An 18,978-nucleotide genomic window follows, 5' to 3' on the forward strand; every position below is an offset into this window, starting at 1 on the left:
CATTAAATTAATGGAATTGAAATATGAAATGCAAATTTGAACCTGAGTAGGGAATCCAGAGTCTTTGGAGTAATGAGCACTTAAGATACAAACTCTTCCTTAGGGACTCACTTAGAGACGTTCACTTGTTCTGTGTGAACTGCTTTTCAAAATGTTTGGATTTGACTCTGCCCTTGAGAACAGTGTCTCTCAAACAGAGGTGTGAGTTTTCCTCCCTCCCTCCTGTCCTCGCTCTTTGCACAGGCTCAGAATATGCTGGCTCTGAGGAGGAGGAAGGGTGAAAAGTAAGGCAGGAGAAAGATGGTAATGTAGCTCAAGACTGGCCACAGTGGCTGGGACCAAGCAGAGCATCTGCTGTATTCCATGCTGTGCTGCTATGTGAGGAAGTGTCTGGGTCCTTACGAAAATCCTATACCCTTTTTCCTGTTTGCATGCATTCACTGTCAGGGTGCCAGCTGTCAGAGGCTGTTCTGTTACCCCCCAGGCCTTTATGTACATGTGCACACTGACAAGTTTTCCACCTCCATCTTCAAGCATTAAAAACATGAGCACGGGTAACACCCTTTGCTTTTCTGGCCCCTATGGAAATACAGGTTTCTGTGAACATCTCACCCTACCTTAGCACCCTACCTCTCATACATAGACACCATTTTTGTTATTAAGGCACATTCTCTAATACTTAGATAAGAAAATAAATTCACACGTGCATATATCTGTATATATATTAAGAAATGTACATATATCTCTGTGTGTATGTGTACATACATATGCAGATAAATATATCCATATCCCTAGCTTAGTGTAAATAAAATGGAGGGGAAGGTGAATGTAGATATAGAAACTATAAGTGTGTTAAAATGTAAACTGTCAGCTAAAATGATTAAGCCTATAAAGTGAACCAGTCAGCATGATGACTGGACAGATCAAAAGGCTGTTCATGAAAGGGTATGACAGCTGCCTGTGAGAATGCATTGAGTGTATGGACTGTCAGTCCCAAGGAATGATGGTTATGTTTGAGCAGCACATACATATAACAGATTTTATGTTTTATCTATACACTAGACTTGTACAAAACAAGCAAAGTTTCAGAGCTGCTGTTTTACAAATGTAATCAATTATTATTTTGAATCAGGTCTGCTAGAAGACTTCTAAAAGTAAACTACCAAATGTCCATGGTTTACAGATCTTGCAAGAAATAAACATGTTTCTATGAGTTTGTCATACTTAGTGATGTTATTGTAGTGACCAAAAGCTGTTCTTGTAATGTTTTCATTTTCACAATATCTGTCTTCAAGCAGTCTTACAAATAGGGCATCAGTTCGGAGCTGGTCACTGGCCCCATGGCGCACTGAAAGTTAGAGACGGTTTAATCAAAAACTTGCACTGTTCACATTGCCATTCACCTTAGGGGTGCTATCCTTACAGCATATTTCTTATGGTTCAGAAGCCAGCACTGTAGTAAGCAGGTTCTAATTGGTTTAGCTTATTGAAATATGTAAGAATAATATGTAGAATGTATCATACTCCCTTTTTTGACTTTTTACATTAAATGATAGACTGTGATGGAATACTTCTTTCTCAATAATTGGGTTAGTACTGTTTTTGTAAATTGTGGTACTATAAATTACCTGGCTTTTCCTCATACTTCATGCACTTAATCATTGAACTCTTTTAGCAGTTTACAGTGTTGAGTCAATTATAATTATTTTATCCTTTCAGTTGCTCCACTTTGTTTTCTGTACCATGAACCTTCCAAATTGTATCAGATATTCCGTGAGATGTATGTGCGTTTTTTCTTCAGACTCCATTCCATCTCTTCTCATCCCTCTGTAAGTTCATTAGGAATTAAATCCACTCACTTGATATTCTGTTTGCTACAGAGCAATAATATATAGTAGCATGGTTTTCTGTGTGATTGAAATGTATCCTTTTAAATATACTAAAATATTTCAGGCAAGCTTGGAAAAGTTATTAGGTAATTCCAGTGTGGATATTGTTGTTTGCTATGTCAGTGTTAGTCTTTGCTATCATGTACCTTATTAAAATAGTAAGTTCTCATTTTATGAGGGTATGGGGTCTTTTATAAGGGTCAAGTTTTTTAATCCAGTAGATTCTTCAGTTCAAAGAGTCACACAAATTCACCTTCATTAAAAATATGTAAATGGACTCCAAAATATTGTCTGGAGTAACGGACTAAAATATATGTATAGAGATATTGTTTCTGTTATACCAATTTAGTGTCTGTTTCTTTAACTGAAGAATCTTGGTATGACAGTATGTGCTTTTTAGTACTACCGGATGAGTTTAAATAATTTGTCTGTTCGTGACCAGGATCAGCTGTCTTGAATATACAACAGTTGTAAAAATTGGCTTGTCTTCTATTTGTGAAGAACAAAACAGAGTAGATATTTATTTTTTCCTTCAAAAAGTGCTGAAGATTTACATTGCTTTTTGAAAATATTTCCTGGTTAAAGGAAAATCCTATCCTTGGTATACCATTTCAAGGCTATGTATTGTGCTTTCCATCTTTAATACCAGAGAAAGGGGTCAAACAAGAATCTATTCATTTCCATGGTAATTTTGGAAACAATTTTAAAAATGTGTTTATGTTTAACTATTTTTGTAGTTTTCCCTATTGCTGTTTAGTTTTACTTATCAGAGAGATACTTTTTCTCACATCCTTTATTTTTTAGTGCAACTGAGATCTGTTTCACCAAAGTGGAAATATTTCAAGTAGGTTACATTATAATAACCCATTAAGTACCTCAACCCTGACATACAAACACCATAAGTAACTCAGACTTGTAAAGGACTATCAGAACATATTAGTTGCTAATACATACATGGAATTTCAGGAGCAAGGCTTTAGTGACAAGGTGTTAGAATTGCTTGTGCCTTTCTCACTTGAGTTGAATACTGTATCATTAATAGTGTTTTATTGCTTGAATTAAAAATTCATGCACATTTACATGCTGCTACTGTTTTCCATATTTGACAGAATGAGTGTTAGTATTCATGATATGATCTTGTTTCTTTAGGGCATTGTATCATTGTGTTTGCTTTTTGAGACTCTTCTACAAACCCATCTGCCCCAGCTCTTCTATCACCTCCGAGAAATCGGAGCTCAGCCGTAAGTACTTCTTTCTGACTTGTTACAAATATTCTGAAAATGCTGTTCTGTAGTGTTTTAATTGAAGATCTATAGGAAATTACACAAAAGTATAACCATCAGTGCTCCTTTTTTCCTTGAGAGTCAGATGGAGTGCTTTGTCTAACCTTCATATCTGTGCTTTGTGCATTTCTTCTGTATGCTCTGTGAAAGAGAGAGAATTGCTCTGTGAGAAATGCTCTATGCTGCATTATTCAGGTAAGTTTCAGTAATTCATGTTGTATCTGATGGAACTAAGTGATGTATTTCTTAGGGGATAGAAGACACAGAGATGTGTTAGTTGCAGCAAAAGGTACTGGAAGAGGCAAGACAGCAAGAGTCATTCAATAATGAATTCATGGCGCCAGGCACAACAGAACCTGAAAACCATTTTGTCTTAATTGGTATCCATCTTAATAGCATAATAGCAGAAATGATGAAACATTGAGGATGATAATAGCTGAAGATCACTCTAATGTGATTGTTTGATCAGAATGATTATGAGAATGATATTAGTACTTTATCAAATGAGATGCTAAATAATTTTATGATGGCCATTGCAAATTAAAATATTGATTATTATTGCAGCAAGAGAAAATGCTTATTCTTCCTGGAAGAGAAGAGAAATGCAGAGAGATAATGAAATATTTTCAGATTATAGACAATCTGGTCATTATGGGAGGCAGAAATATAATAACCATTGTTTGTCACTTGTTTGCAGGCTACGAATTTCATTTAAATGGATGGTACGAGCGTTTTCTGGTTATTTAGCCACAGACCAGCTCTTGCTTCTATGGGACAGAATCCTGGGATACAATTCTCTAGAAATTCTTGCTGGTAATAGAATTATTTTTACAAAACATGTGAAGTCTGTGTGAATGTAAGGCAAATACTCATTAGCTTCAATGTATTTTGTGATGAGAATAGTTACTCTTTGACAACCTGCAGACAGCAGGTTACATACATGTCAAAGCATATATCATCTAGAAAAATGGAATTGAATGAGTACTGCATCTTTAATAAAAAATATGTCAGGTATTTTTTTAATGGCAATACTCAAAAAATGCTAAGTGCTCTCTGAACAGCACACAGGATGTTCTCCCAGCTTCAGTGGTAGTGGTAAATGAATTGATCATCTTTCACAAAGTACAAGATTCATGTTATTTATGGCAGCTACTGTTATGAATATGAACGAGGCCAAACTTTCTCCAGAGAAAGAGGTTCTCGTTTATTAAAATAGCTACAAGGAACGGAGTACGCAGGATAAGCCCAGGCACCCACACAGCGAGCCAAAAACCAAAACAGTGCGCTAACCCCAAGTGCACTGGGTTCTTCCCAAACACAAACCAGTATCCAAAAAGAAGAAGAACCCCAACCCAACCGAATTTCCCCCATTTGTAGCCCCCTTTGAGTCTAGGATTGGTCCATTTTGGATACGCATGATGATTGGTCCATTTCCAGGCTTCTCATTGGTCTTTAACGCCGTTCATTCTGGACCAATTGTTTCTGCAGGGCTTCAAATGATTGGTCAGGTCTTCCGTCCAATCCCTCTTCGACTTCGCCTTGCCCCACCAAACCACTGTTCCGCCAAATCCTGGACCCTTCTCTTACCACATTCTAATAAGCCCCCCCCCCCCGCCTTTAACATAATACAATTAATATAACATAATTAATACAATATAATTGAACTATATGCCCTAATTTAACTTAACTTTTACCTATAACAACTACCTCTACAGTACTTAAAGGAATTGAGAGTCCCCCTGATTTTGCTGGATTTCTTCTTTGAAGTGGCATCTTTTAAGATGCTTTTGAAAGTTTTATAGCTAAATACTGCCCTCATGTTTAGGAAGGTTTAAGATGGATGTTTTAAAGAAAACCTATATCTTCAGTTGAGTCAGTTTTTAAATACAAAGTAGGTGAGTAGAAGAGAAAATGTTTTGGTTTCATTTGTACATGTAAGACAGCTTGTCCCTTTTAATTAAAAGCTATTAATCTTAAACTCAGGCATTTTCACTCAGACTTTCCTGAAAGAATGTTGTGTTTTTCCTGTCTGTTTAAAAGAGTGGTCAAAGACACTCAAACACAGTCACCTGTTGTACATCAAAATAATTAAACTAAGTGAAAACTGGTATTTTATATCAAGATTAATTCTAACCACTACTTATCAGGTCAGAAACCTAAATATTGGACATTTTCTTTCAGTCCTGGCAGCTGCTGTGTTTGCTTTCCGAGCAGTCAACCTGATGGAGGTGACATCACTGGCTGCAGCTGAAGTAAGGATAAGTTTCACTTAGAGGAGATTGAAATAGTTTCTGATGCTTTGCCAGTAGGAGTAACTTAAGCTTCACATGGCACATGATGCATAGTGCAAATCTTTCTGCCTAAATTCTTACCTTAGATAAAAAATAAGGAAATTGTGAGCATTCAGTATGTAATGCTGCTTTTCTGGAGTAAAAGGAAATAAAGCATGTTCGCTATAAAAATGCAGTGTTATAAAATTATTTTTTACAGTTAAGTTTTTTTTTTTAATATATAATCTCTGTTAGTGGGATATATTGTTTTTGAAATATTGCAGAGGTTTGTACCCTTTTCCTCAGTACATTTTAGTTGCTTCTGTTCTACAAATTACAAAAATTTTACAAGATTACTTTGTCAGTGTGAATCTGAAATTTCACTGTGTGTACTGCCATAGGAATTAAGAAAATGAAATTATTAGCATGAAGATTATTACTATATATAGTCACCTGTTAATTTTTTTTTTTTTTATACAGTGATGGATTTTTTCCATATTTGGAGAGTTTGTGATCACTTTCTTTGGCTTTTTTTTAAACATACTTTCATGAGAAGACATTGATTATTTGAGGCATTACATTGGACTTAGTTCACAAGTACTAGCCAAGCCACAGGATAAGGATTCTTAATTCCCAATTATTTTTAGAAACCAGTTGAAATGTTAGACTCCTTATTCACCCATGATGCAGTGTATATTTGAAGTAAGGCTAAAGGCTAAAATAAAATTACTTGGGTACTATACATTGGGTAAACCTGTTTTTTCTTTGAAATGTTAGAATGAAAAATTATGCCATATGGTACTAATATAAACCAGTATAATTTGTTTCTAGCCATGTCCACATCTGATTATTGGCAGTATTGTAGTCAGTATTTGAATATTTTCCTGACTTCTTTACTTGCTTTAAGGAAATTTGATTCAAATGTCATATTTAACAAGCCTTTTTGATTTTCATCCTAGGCTGTACTTGCTGACCTTTCAACCCTGAAAGTTATGCCTCTTCTTCAAATCTTCTTGTTTGCTACTGTCACTTGATCTGTTTCAACAATAGTGGTGCCACATCCCAGTCTTTCTGGAGAAGCTAAGCATCAACTATGCAATGTCTGCATAAAACCAAAATGAAACTCCATGTATAAAATCAATTTAGAAATAATTACCTTAATATTTTCTAACTGGAAAAAATAACTTTGCACACGATTGTGTGAAGTGCATGCTAATGAATTCCACTGTAAAAACAATGGTTATTACTTGTACATTGAGAATGACTACTTGTGCAAGTAAATAATATGAATCACTGTCTAAAATGCATGTAATACTAAATTAAATAAAGTAAATGTAATTAGTGATCTGGGTTTTGTGATGTTATTGTCAGAGTTGTAAAAGCTCCTATTCTTTTCATATGAAATTACTTTTTCAGGCTCACAGCTTAGAGGATATCATCTCCAATACTGTCAAGTGAGAAAATAAAGATACTTGCAAGATTATTTTTTCTTGTTTTCTGAGGAAAAGATGGGATCATACATCAGTTTTGCTATCCCTATCCTATTTATTCTTTTCACAGAAATTTTCTCCGTGTTCTTTCTCATGTTGACTGCTCCTGTTTATTCTTTTCATACACAGAGATGTAGTCACACATTCCTCATTCATCTTTGGTTAGGTATAGAGCTATCTCAGGCATCTGCTGAACTCCTCCCCAGATCAAAGGCACAAAATGTGTTCCCCTGCAGAGAAGGCCTGAGCACAGCTTCCTTCAGAACTTGTTGGAGCTGGTCTTGGCATGAGACAAAATATTACCCAGAGAACGATGCCAAGAGTCCTTTTGCTGTGCCCCACACCCTCTCTGGGAGGGCAGTGCTATGCCTTTGACAGTTTTCCAGCCTCTGTGATTCAACAGCTCAGGCTTCAGTGCAAGAGCCCTGCCCATACTGATGTGTGATGGATTGTCACTGCAGTCAGGCTGGCATCATATGCTAGCTCTCATACCTTTTTGTGAGGTCTTCCTCACAAAATTTGTTTGATTTGTTTAATACCAAAGTTGGAATCAATAATTGATTTGATTGAGTGTATCTCAACACCTGAAAAAGGCTCTAAGCCAAAATATGGTAATGGATTATGTAGTTACTGCATTTGCAATAGGACTTTTGTCTTTGTCTGTTTTATGAACATGTACATGCTTATGTACAGGTAGTTGCTGTTATTTGCCATACTGAATGTAAGTCAGTGAAACATGAATCCTTCATACCTTGCTCAAAATTTGACAGGTGATCTAAGCTGTAGTCCCAGGTAGGGGTATGAGCTCTTTGTCTGTGAATCTTCTTGTCTCTGTCATGATAATGTAATAGAAACTTACTGAACTAGTAAATTTATAAGGCTAATTTAAAAAGAGGTTAAGTTGTGGACTTGGTGGTATCACTTCCTATATAAAGAATCAAACTGCTTAGCAGATATAATGTGTGAGAATATTTGGGGAAATTTTGCTGTGGGTAACAGAAAATTGATGTTTTCTTTAATATTTGCAGGAAGTTGTTTTAACTGTTTAACTAGAGGTTTTTCTGTGACACTTGGTTTTTAAAAAGACATGATAGCTTTTATCCTTTACAGCAAGTATTACCCTGTTTTATATATGAGAAATGAAGGCATAGAAAGATTAAGTGATTTGCTAAAGATTAGAGTAGATTCCTCAAGGAGCAGTCAAGGTGAGCAGTCTCTCCCCTCTTGAATTTCTGTTTGCATTTCTGGATATTCAGTTTGTGTATAAACCACAAGATCTTATTTCATCTTCAGATCTATATCTAAAATGCAGTATTTTGCAGTTTCTAAAATCCGTAAATTGGGTAGAAGTTTAGAAATTATAATGTTACAAAGCAGTCACAAGGATTGTGGCTCAATAAGGGCATTACAAGATTACCGTGGCGTTACAAAGAATTAAAAGTATTTACTAAATAGCAAGGGAGATTCCCTACAGGCCTGCTGACCCTCTAATTCCCTTTGCTTTGTGCTCATACACAGTGCAGAATCTGAACAGAACCTTAACTTTTTCCAGATTAGGATTTTTGAGCAGTATCTTCTCTTTAAGATAGATAAGAGAAGATACTCTTCTTTTTAGTTTTCTTTTTAATTTTCAATAAATTTGGAAATGCTATAAGTAGGCAGAGACAGAGACTGTTGGATTCTTGTTTGAACAAGCAGTTCTGTGACTAACAGAATATGGTCTGTTCTTACTCCCATCTCCCCTGCATCCCCTCCATCTTCCCCAGTGGGGCACTTAAACTGTGCCTGACCTGCACCAATGTCTCTCCTGATGCCTGGAAAGGAACCTTGTGCCCTGGAGCCCATGGGGGTGCCAACACACCTTCTTGTATACAGGAATACTGAGCGTAAGTGCCTTAAAATGAGATTAGGACGAGATTAAAAACCGAACTAATCCTCACCTTAAGCTTCAACTATACTGTTAGATTTTTATATATTTTTTAAATCTATTTTAAAATGTTGTTTTTACTGAAGTGCTGTTGTTTTTGTGTTCCTCTCAGTTACTCAGTTACAGCAAAATACTCTGTTTCAGATTCTGGCTGATGCTTGTATTTTTAATCTCCTTTGCTTAAATAATACTAATTTAATTTAATATTAAAGATGTAATATTTATTAATATTAATAAAATATCTGGTTTCTGTCTTGCAGCTAGATACTTCTCTTGTATACATAGGTAGTATAAATTATTGAAGTTTTAATTCTTTAACTTTATAGATCAGTTCAAACTTCTTGACATCTGAAGTCTGTCATTTGACTTCCAAATTCCTAAAACACTTTTTTCATTTTTGCTGTTTTAAGTAATGGCCAGATGTGATTGCAGAATCATATCTAACTTGATAATTACATTGTTTTAAACAGGCTCAGCTTAATGTCCAGTGGCTCAATTTAGTCAAATTGTTTTGGTCCATTCCTCCCTATCTGAAATCAATATAAACAGACATTTCAGTACAAGAACCAGTTGTCTTCATATTTATAGATAATGATCAAATATTTTGCTGCTAACCTTTGGATTCTGGCTATGGGCTGTCAAGGGTTTCTTGTAATGTCAAATAGACTGTTGTAAAAAATGCAAAAGTAAATAGGCTTGTCTAAAAATGTACCCAAGTTATCTTCCTTCAGTACTTCCAAAATATGTTGAAGCTCAAATCTTGATGGCTGGGTTATGGAACAACTGGATAACTAGAACGGTTTATAATTTTTAGTGGATTTTTTTTGTCATAGTAACAAATTTTATTATGAGAAATGATGAGACTATAAAGACTGTGAAACAGTTAGATATCCCAGTAAAGGGAAAAGGCTGCAAGGAGTCTCCAGTTTAAGACACATTTCTACTTGTTGCCAGAAAAGAGAAAAAAAAATATGCTGAAGCTTGCACCAATTTTACTATCTTCTAATGAATTTTATAAAATGCTTCCAACAAGACTGAAGGGATTCCTTGAAACAGAATTGCTGTATAAACATCAGTTTGGGCATAGCAATACAATGAGCTGTTAATTAACAATAAAATAAGCCTTTTATAAAAGATACTGAAATTGCAAAACTGAAGTGCTGTATCTTTAGTGAGGAAGGGGAAGAGCCTTTCAACATATTTTAACAAATCAGTAAAATATTCTGTCCAGTATTTTATGTGAGGAAATGGGGGAGGGAGGGGACGGATGCAGCTGGGGCAGTGGGAGCTGCTGGGCGCTTCCTTTTCCTCTTTCCCTCCAGGCTGTTTCTGTCCCTGCCTGGCAGCTTGCTTGGGCTGGACCAGCAGCTTCCATCCCCACAGCCCACACAGAAAGGGCAATGAGCTGCAGCAGGTATTTGTGCTGCCCAGCCAGCTGCAGCAGGTTTCCTGCAGCCCCGGGAAGCTCAGCTGCTGGGCAGGGAGTGCAGCAGTGCCAGGGCCAGGGCGACGTGAGGGCACGGGGGCATTTGCCAGCCTTCCTGTTGGACTGGGCAGCATTGCAGGAGAAACAGCCCCTGGGAATAATTCCCCCAACAGCAGCCATAGCAATGACAGTAGGTATCATTTTTGTGAGTACTTTCAGAAGTGCTGAAGGACAACTCCAGCACTTGGGTTTATTCACAGCTTTAGTAATCAGTACAGACGGCAGAAAGTACCCTTCTGGAGGTTTCAGGCTTTTAGCACAAGGTCACAGGTGTAGTGAGGGGCTGTACATCTGTGATCTGAACCACTTATTGCAGCAAATAACCACAGAATAAACCAAGATCTCTAGAACCTAGAGATTATGTGCTGCTATTTGAAATCACTGAAAGATTCTTTTTTTCCTGTACACTATGCTTAGCTTTTTCAGTACCTTAACAAAATTGTTAATGCAGAGAAGATCGTTTTGATCCAGCACTTTGACAGTTGTGCTCTGCTTTAAAGCAGTGTGAAAATGTCTCAACTTAGTATTTTTTAAATTAGACAATTAATAGTATACCTACCAAATTATGGCATTAGTGGCCAATTATGCTTTGGAGAAGCATCTCGGGATACTTGTCTTTTCTGTGGAGGACACAGTGCAGCACAAGTCCCCAGTTATTAAGGGGGACAGAATGAGTCTGTGCTTAGGACAAGATGTTTGTCTTGGGTTCATCACCATGCTTTGTAAGACTGCAACACATAAACAGTGGTACTGCCATCTGACTGTGCTAAACAATAACCAGGGATCAGCCTTAAAATTAATACAAAAGGAGAAATACTGCTTTTTTGGCAATTATTTTGAGTCTTTGTTTAAGCCCAGGGAGGTTCACCTGATTCTGTGTCTTGTCAGACATTGCTGGTTACAGGAAGTGAACTTGAAGTTCTCTGAAGAAAGTTGCAGAGGGGCCTCTGTGTGCCCAGATTTCAAAATCAGCCTGTTGTAGGTGTTGGAGTACTGATATGTGCAAACAATTATTTCTAGAGAATTGGCTTTATGGAGGACCACAGTGCTTTGCCAAATGACATTGTATTTGGCTGAACAGTTTGAACAAATTGTTTCTTTTGGAATTATGACCAAAATAAATGGAATATTTAAAAAAAGAGTTAAAGACACAATTTGTGCAAGACAAAGCATGTGACCAATTTCTGTGCTTTGCTTTAAACAAAAAAGTCTGTATCATGTTGCTAAGAGACAAGTTGAAATCTGATAGTCAATGGCAAAATATTATGTTTTATTCACATAATATGTTTTAGTGGGTATCTGATTGTTCATTTTATTCAAGAAACATCTCTGAGTGTTACATTCTATGAGTTTGGTTTTTTTTTCTGAAAAGCTCTATTTAGGATAGTTATACCCTAATAAGGCTAATTATAAATAGTTGATCAGCAGAAAGTATAAAAAGCAATAATATTTAATTTTCTATGTGTTCAGTACTATTTCTTATCTAATTTTTTTTATAATAAGTCTAGTGTCACAACATTTTCCCTTTTCTCCCTTTTTTTCCAAGTGCATCTGGGTTACAAAAGCAAGCATTTCTTTGAAGCCCAATTGTGGGTCGTTAATGTTAACATCAAGTTCTAACTGTGGAAAACTGGCATAGTTACAGCTTGTGAAGGAAGTTCCAGTTGCTAGCAGCACTCACATTACTGGTGAAGTTCTCTCCATCATTTCTGACCTTAAGACATAATTAGATGTCTCATTGTAGTTTGTAATGTATTCTAACTGGATTCAGTTTCTGAAAGCATTTCAGCTAGACATGGGAAAGGGGTGTTAGGAGCATTAATGCCCCTCATTTCCATTAATACAGAGGCAGCAGAGCCCATCTGCCATCTGCCACCTCTGCCTCGCCCAATGCACTTCCACTGTGGGGAAAGCAATCCTTGAAAGAAAGGGAAAAGGTGTGATAAAGGGTGAGTGGAAAAAGGTGTTCAAATGCTGTAAACTGACCTCTGCAACACAAAAAGCAATCATTTGCTACTTGTATTTTTAACAAAGTACACTTTCTTCTACTGACTTTATATTGCATCTTTATTCAACAATTATTTTTTTCTTATTTTAAAAGCTTGAATAAGTTTTGTTAATCATACAAAAGATAAAATGTCTTTTTGAAATGTTTGTATAAATTTTGAAATTCAGACTTGTACCACTAGATTTTTCTGTTCCAGAGCTTTATCTTCTCTCTTCTCTTTTTGCAATCTTCAACAAATAGCCTTACATAGTTTTGTCTAATCTGGATTTCCTGTCTATGGGAATTACAGTTTACAGCTTAGAGAAAAATAAGAACCTTTCTGATTAGGGTTGTTCTCTTCCCCTGAGAAATATGTTTCTGTTGTGTTACAAAGAAATCCCGGAAAAACTTTTAAATTTGGTATCAGTCCATTCCTGCATTAGGTGGTAATAGGGAAATGGGGTAAGGTTTATAGTGCAGAGTTGGTTTAGGACAACTATTATTTATTTAGGCAGCTAATCAATATTCAGTCTTGAAAACACACAATTAAAAAGTGGAAGTGGTAGATGTTTGGCTTTGCAACAATCTAGGTTAATAAAGACCAAAAGAGAGGTTTGCAATCTTAGAAAGCCGAATATATCACTGCACTGTCAGTGTGGTCCTCCAGAAACCGCAGGAAGTGATGCCAGGGTGTTTTTTTGAACATCCTAGGTGACCATTCTAAATGCAGACACTGGAGAGCTCTGTGGACAAAGGGAGTGCTGCATTGCCTGCCAGGATTTCAGTGAAAGAAAAGCAGGGAAGTTGCAGGCACTATAGTAACTGCAGATTTCCTCAGGCTGGATGATAACCTAAGTGTTTACTCAAAGTTGGAAAAAACCTGTCTTAAGACCTTGGCCACCTTGGCTTTGGAAGAAATCACACACACAGGAGTGTTAGGCACTAACTTGCAAGCAAATAATGGAAAACATTGCCAGAAGTCTCATCCCTACTACTAGACTTTGGATGAGGGAAGGGCCAAGGTGGTAGATTGTACAAATAAACTTCTTTGTTTTGTATACACTAGATCTTTACACGGGATTCTAGAACATGAGATTAGGACAAAGTGAAAATACTGTTTCCAGAGAAAAGACAGAGAATTAGGGTTAGCATTAGGCTTAAGTTAACCTAGCAAGCTGGGCAAAGAAAAAGCCAAGTATCATCTTACGTGGTGTGTACAACAGTAATTCATAATGTTAGCAGCTGGACAGTTTTATCTAGTTTGTCAGATTTTCCTGGTCTCTACAAAATGATGACATTCTGCCCCTGAGATTTGTAATTTTTTTTCTTTTTTTTTTTCTTTTTTTTTCTTAAGAAACTGTGGAGAGTTTTTTGAATATAAAGAGCATGAGTCTCTCTGACGTGTAAGGTCCATCTTTGCCCATTCAGATGAGATTTTTTTGTTTTCATTGAATAATTAATTTTGTGTTTCTACATTATTATATGTATTGGTATTTTCCTAGTTTAAAAGCTTGATCTGTAATTCACAGTTATTCTGTGTTTTCAACTCAAGGCTACTATTCTTCTTGCTAGGCAGTTCTGAACATTATTATAAAATCTCAGTTCAGTCTGTTTTATTTTATAAGGGAAAATATCACCTTCTTTTTCAGTACAAATACATGCAATGAAAATGTTTTAGACGAAATAGCCCTTCATAGATAGAGATTTTTTGTTCACAAGTTCCAAACAGTTTAATAAAAAATATTCTGAGTTGAACTGGCTTTTTTAGTCCTCTTTTTGTAGAATTTACTGTAGGTCTTCCAGAAAACTGGGCACAACCCAATGAAATGAGTATGTTCTTGATGCAAATGTAAGCCATCTTTTCAGTTTTCTCTAGATGGAAGTTTTGTTCCTTCTTAGAAAACACCATGGTGAGATTTTTAAATGACAAGTGCAGGATAAACTACTCTCTCCTGACTTCAGTCCAGACATTTAAACAGAGATGGTTACTGATACTGCCCAGGAAATTGTTCCAATGCAAACAGGTCAGTGCTGTGTGCTCTGCTTTTGGTGGGACCGGGCCATTCAAAGGCAGGGCTATTATGGAACAGAAATGTTCTTTCAAGACTCAGTGCTTTATTAAGATAACAGTGAGGATTATATTAGGCCTTTAAGCTTTTTATTTCCTCCATAATGTAATAGATTTTAAATTTTCACTAGCCCACTTACTTCACTGTGAGTTTTCAGGCTGTGGGATCAGTTAGATCTAAAAAGGGAAGTTTGTAGCATTTAAGAAGTACACCACTCGTTCTTTTCAGCTTAAAACTTTCGGGACAAGGCAACCACCCTGCCTTAAGGAACAACACCCACTGCCATAGTTTGTGGTTTATTGCAGTCCCTCTCCAGTAACTCTCTATAGGTGTCACATCTGCCTCAAGCCTTTATAGTTCAGAAGCCATTAGCAACATACAAGGTGACCTGTAAGGCCCCTGCCAACCCAACCCATTCTGTGATTCTATGAACCCATTTTTTTGGATCATGTAGGTGACTGTTTCTTGAGCTTGTCTCTTTTTACAGATTACAGAGAGATCAAGATTGTGTAGAAGAGACCTCTTCTGAAGTGAGTACCAAAACTTTCAGTATTGAGTGATCACAGACACTAATTCCAGGGGAAGGGGAATACTGCACAGGTAATCCTAGTGGGAGCACATCTTAGGAGCCAAATACTCTTCTGAGTCTCCCTTTAGTCATTTTTTTTCTGAAGACATTCTCTGAAATTACTACAGCATAAACATGAAAGCAGATGCTAAAACATTAGGAAAAGTTTACCCATTGCTACGGGATGTGCTTTCCAAGTCCTTCATGCAGTGAGCAGTTTCTTTTATGGTTGTTTTCTAGTTATATCAGTAAGGCCTAAAAGGTATTTTGATTCCTGTGTCCCAAGAACAGGAAACAAAGAAAGGCATCAGGGGCAGCATTAGTTGGTCATTTCCTAATGGATAAAACACAGAACATACTCACGTTGTTTTTCCTGAAAGTTGATTTGCCTCTCCTCTCCATGTTTGAAAAGCTTCAGATCTTAGATGCTTTAGTAATAAATTAACAACCTGAAGTTCCCATTACTCCCTATTGATTCTAAAGGGGTTAAGAGTTGACTGTCTCTGATTTAGACTTTTAGTTGAGCCCTTCCCTGCATTTCTTATTAACTACTATGAACAGTTCAGAAAGAACTGCTTGAACTCATTAAGTAGAAGATAAAAAATATGACCTGTCCTATATAAGTCATATCAGAAAGCTGAAAAACTTCACTGAATACAGAACCTTTTTGTCCCACCCTAACCAAAACTGTCACAATTTCATAATAGGCAGATTAAGGAATAAAAAAAGTCCAGATCCAAGGAATATCATGAAAACTTGTTCAACTCTAATGCTCAAGGAAGCTTAGCACGTTGCACACAATCTTGCAAGTACCACAACCTGCAATGCAAGCAGGAACAAAAATGAACTATGTGTACTCTTTCTGAAAATGTAAGCAATGGATGAAATTTTACTCTTTTTGAAAATTTAATTTTTTTGTGAGAAGTGCAGCTGTTTGTAGCAAGTGATAACACCAAATGCCCAAGGTTGTGTTCTGACTGTAGGAAGATGGTCTGTATCCAATGACCTTATAACTGAGGATGCACTCTCCAATGCTTTCCCTCTGTTACCCAACTCAAGACATATAAAAACTGAGGCAAAGAAAAAATATCTATTGTTTGATTTTCTTAGCAGTGGTTTTCATGTGTCCTTCAACTTTCTGGGTAATTTGAGACCAGCTTTCTCTGCCTCTGCAGAACGATCTTATTTATTACAGTCTGTGTCACTAACAGTACCTGGCAGTGCAATGCCAGATATAGAGAACTCCTGTTTACAGGATGTGCAACTTGCCTGCAGAAATTCCAGGAAACAGCCTGCTTGCTGTGACCTCAGAGCAGCCATTTCAATTTACCACAAGCCATCTGACAATAGAATTGTATTTACATGATACACATGTTCAGTAGGCTTTTTATTGCTCTCTGTTAGTCACAGATCATGAGAATATAATCTCCTACTCACTGAAGTTCTGACTTCTGATTGAGTGATTTCTCATTCCACTTTTCAATCAACAGCTTCTAAAAGTATCAAAACCACACTTGAAGTAAAAGCTTTTGCCAATTTCTTCTTGCTTCTTCAGAAGGTCATAAATAGTCTTTGTTCTTATCTCAAATATTATCTTAAAGGGACAAATTATTTCCATTGTAAATAATTAATCTGACAGCATTTTCTGACCATGCTCATTCAGGTAAAGAACAGCTCTATATATTATGAAATAAGCCTTTATTTAGACAAAAAAAATTCTGAAAGTTACTACTCATTATTTTTAATGCAACAGTTACTTTACAGGCACTGAGAAAATGAAAACTGATCCCCAGAATGCCTCCACCAGCCTGAATAAGCAGACTCCATTCTGATAGTTACTGTTACACGTGAGTCGGAACTATTTTCTCTGAGCAAAACCATACTCAAACATGTCCCAGGAGGCACTCTTCAATACTTGCTGCACTCATGAGAATGTGCTGAATGACTCTGTCCAAATGATTTTTTTAATTGTGATTTTTATTCTATTTTTTTTCACGCAGTTGGTCAATATGCTTGTTATAAAATAAAAAGTAGCCATGTGCAGTAGTGACTCTTATCACCTCCTGATTGTGCTTTTCCTTGTTTCCTGTCTAGCAGGAAGGGAGGAAATAAGAAGACACAAAGCACTGACTGTCTCTGCTTAGGTAATGGCAGATTTAGAGATTTGCTGAGATTCAGGGAAAGTGAAAGAAATATTATGTACATACTGGGATCTTTTGTTTTTTTACTTTGGTGGTAAAATGCTCTGTTCTCCATTCCCTCTAAAATAGCCTTTTTTGGCCAGTCATGTCTATAGCTCTCACTTCTGTGTTGAAATTTGTTCAATTCTCACATTGCTTGAAGAGTGAAAAAGCCAGCAATTTATTTTTAATGTATAGATTTGTTGTGTTAATATTGCTGTTCATTAAACATCAGGAATGGTTACACTGATCATTTAAAGACAGTTTAAACTACAAATGAACCCATTATGATTTTACTGTGAATGCAAAATTACCATAATCAAAGTCTTGTTAAAATTTAATAAGATGCCTGGACTTTTACAGTCTGGCAATCAATTTTGGCAAAACCAGATGTATGTTCTGAGTAGATCAGATGATGAACTTTGTCATATCATGATCTCCAGGACTGTCCCTTGGTAGTTTTGAACATATTTCTGATCACTTAAATCTGTAAGGTAATTAATTTCCACAACCATTTTTGTGTTGCTCCAAATGGTCTTTAGATGTCAAAAATGTAACAACTCATCACTTTGTTGTAATCTGACAAGCCAAAATATTCAAGATAGCAAGATCCCTCCCTGCTCCTGCACCACCAGTAAGATTGTGTCCTGGCAACTGTTTGGCTCCTACTACAGATTCCAGAAATCCAAGTGCTGCCTGAAATATTTTATTCCCTCATTCTGCCATTGTTTTCCTTCAGACTCGGTATCTCCGGATGTGCCTCCAGATCTTGTGTAAACAGATTGAGTCTTTGTTTATTTTTGAAATAAACGGAATCCAACCACACTCTGCCTAGCCAACATCTTCTAACTGGAATGGCATCTCTGTTCCCATAAAGAACTCAACAACTTGAAAAAAGGATAAGCAAAGCTTCTATGCAAATTCAAGAATCAACTGCAATGAACACTTGCTGAACATAGCGTGTTCCAAGACTTCTTTTATATTTGTCTTTTTATAGGTGATAAAGAAAAAAAATCTTCTGCACTGCCTGTGACAATGCTGATTGAAAAAAAAGTCTCAGACTAGGAAACTTAATAAAAAAGTTCTTTGCAGATCTGCAGCTCTTGTTTTGCACTTAATGACTGCTCTTGCTTTCTTATTGAAAGAGATTTTGTAATTTTTGCAGCATTTTAGCCTATTACCAGGTAATTTGCTCCTTTGAGGGATATCTAGACTCGTGGTCACTGATAAGATCCTAAGGGCTAATACACCCATCAGATAAGGAAGATGTTTCACTGACCTCCATTCTCTGAGTTCAATTTTCTTATTGGACTGAGATAACAACTATGACCCATAGTTTCTTAGTCCATTAACAGCTGGAAATACAGAACCACTTCAAATACTTTGTATAGTTTCCTCTTGAACTAACAAGTTTTCTTCCCCACAACATAAACTTGAGTAATCCAGAAACAACAAAGAAGGGGTTCCTAAACGAATCCTCTCATCCTGACAAATACAAATCTTACAAAATTCCACCTTCATTTGAATTTTATCAGCACATGATATCTGAGAACTAGAAAGTTTTATAACGTGGGTGCAGATATAAATAACTTCTCTAATCAAGAGAAGATATTTGAATTTTTTTTTAATCTCAAGTCTATTCAAAAATGAACGTTTCTTTTCACAGCACTAATAGAATCAAATGTTTCTTGGACAACTTACAAATAATCTGAATTGCTTATCTGAATTTGAACTTATTGCCAGTTTGTACTTGCATTGTTTTTTAAAAAAAAAAAAAAGTATTAATTTCTGAGCCTTCTTTCCTGTAAGGTGACCTTGTAGCATTTTTT

At 36.4% G+C, this 18,978-nt stretch overlaps 1 protein-coding gene across 1 annotated transcript in view; it reads left to right on the plus strand.

Annotated features, from left to right (window-relative positions):
* Positions 1–6,784, plus strand: part of TBC1D19 (TBC1 domain family member 19) — a 49,020-nt gene extending 42,236 nt beyond the window's left edge. The window contains exons 17-21 of the mRNA XM_030947587.1: positions 1,720–1,829; positions 3,039–3,130; positions 3,870–3,985; positions 5,354–5,424; positions 6,402–6,784. Coding sequence (XP_030803447.1) covers positions 1,720–1,829; positions 3,039–3,130; positions 3,870–3,985; positions 5,354–5,424; positions 6,402–6,476 — 464 coding nt within the window. The 3' untranslated portion in view covers positions 6,477–6,784. The remainder of the gene's footprint in view (positions 1–1,719; positions 1,830–3,038; positions 3,131–3,869; positions 3,986–5,353; positions 5,425–6,401) is intronic.
* Positions 6,785–18,978: the final 12,194 nt, after the last annotated feature.

The sequence above is a fragment of the Camarhynchus parvulus genome, chromosome 4, assembly GCF_901933205.1.
Source record: "Camarhynchus parvulus chromosome 4, STF_HiC, whole genome shotgun sequence".
In the NCBI taxonomy this organism is placed as follows: Eukaryota; Metazoa; Chordata; class Aves; order Passeriformes; family Thraupidae; genus Camarhynchus; species Camarhynchus parvulus.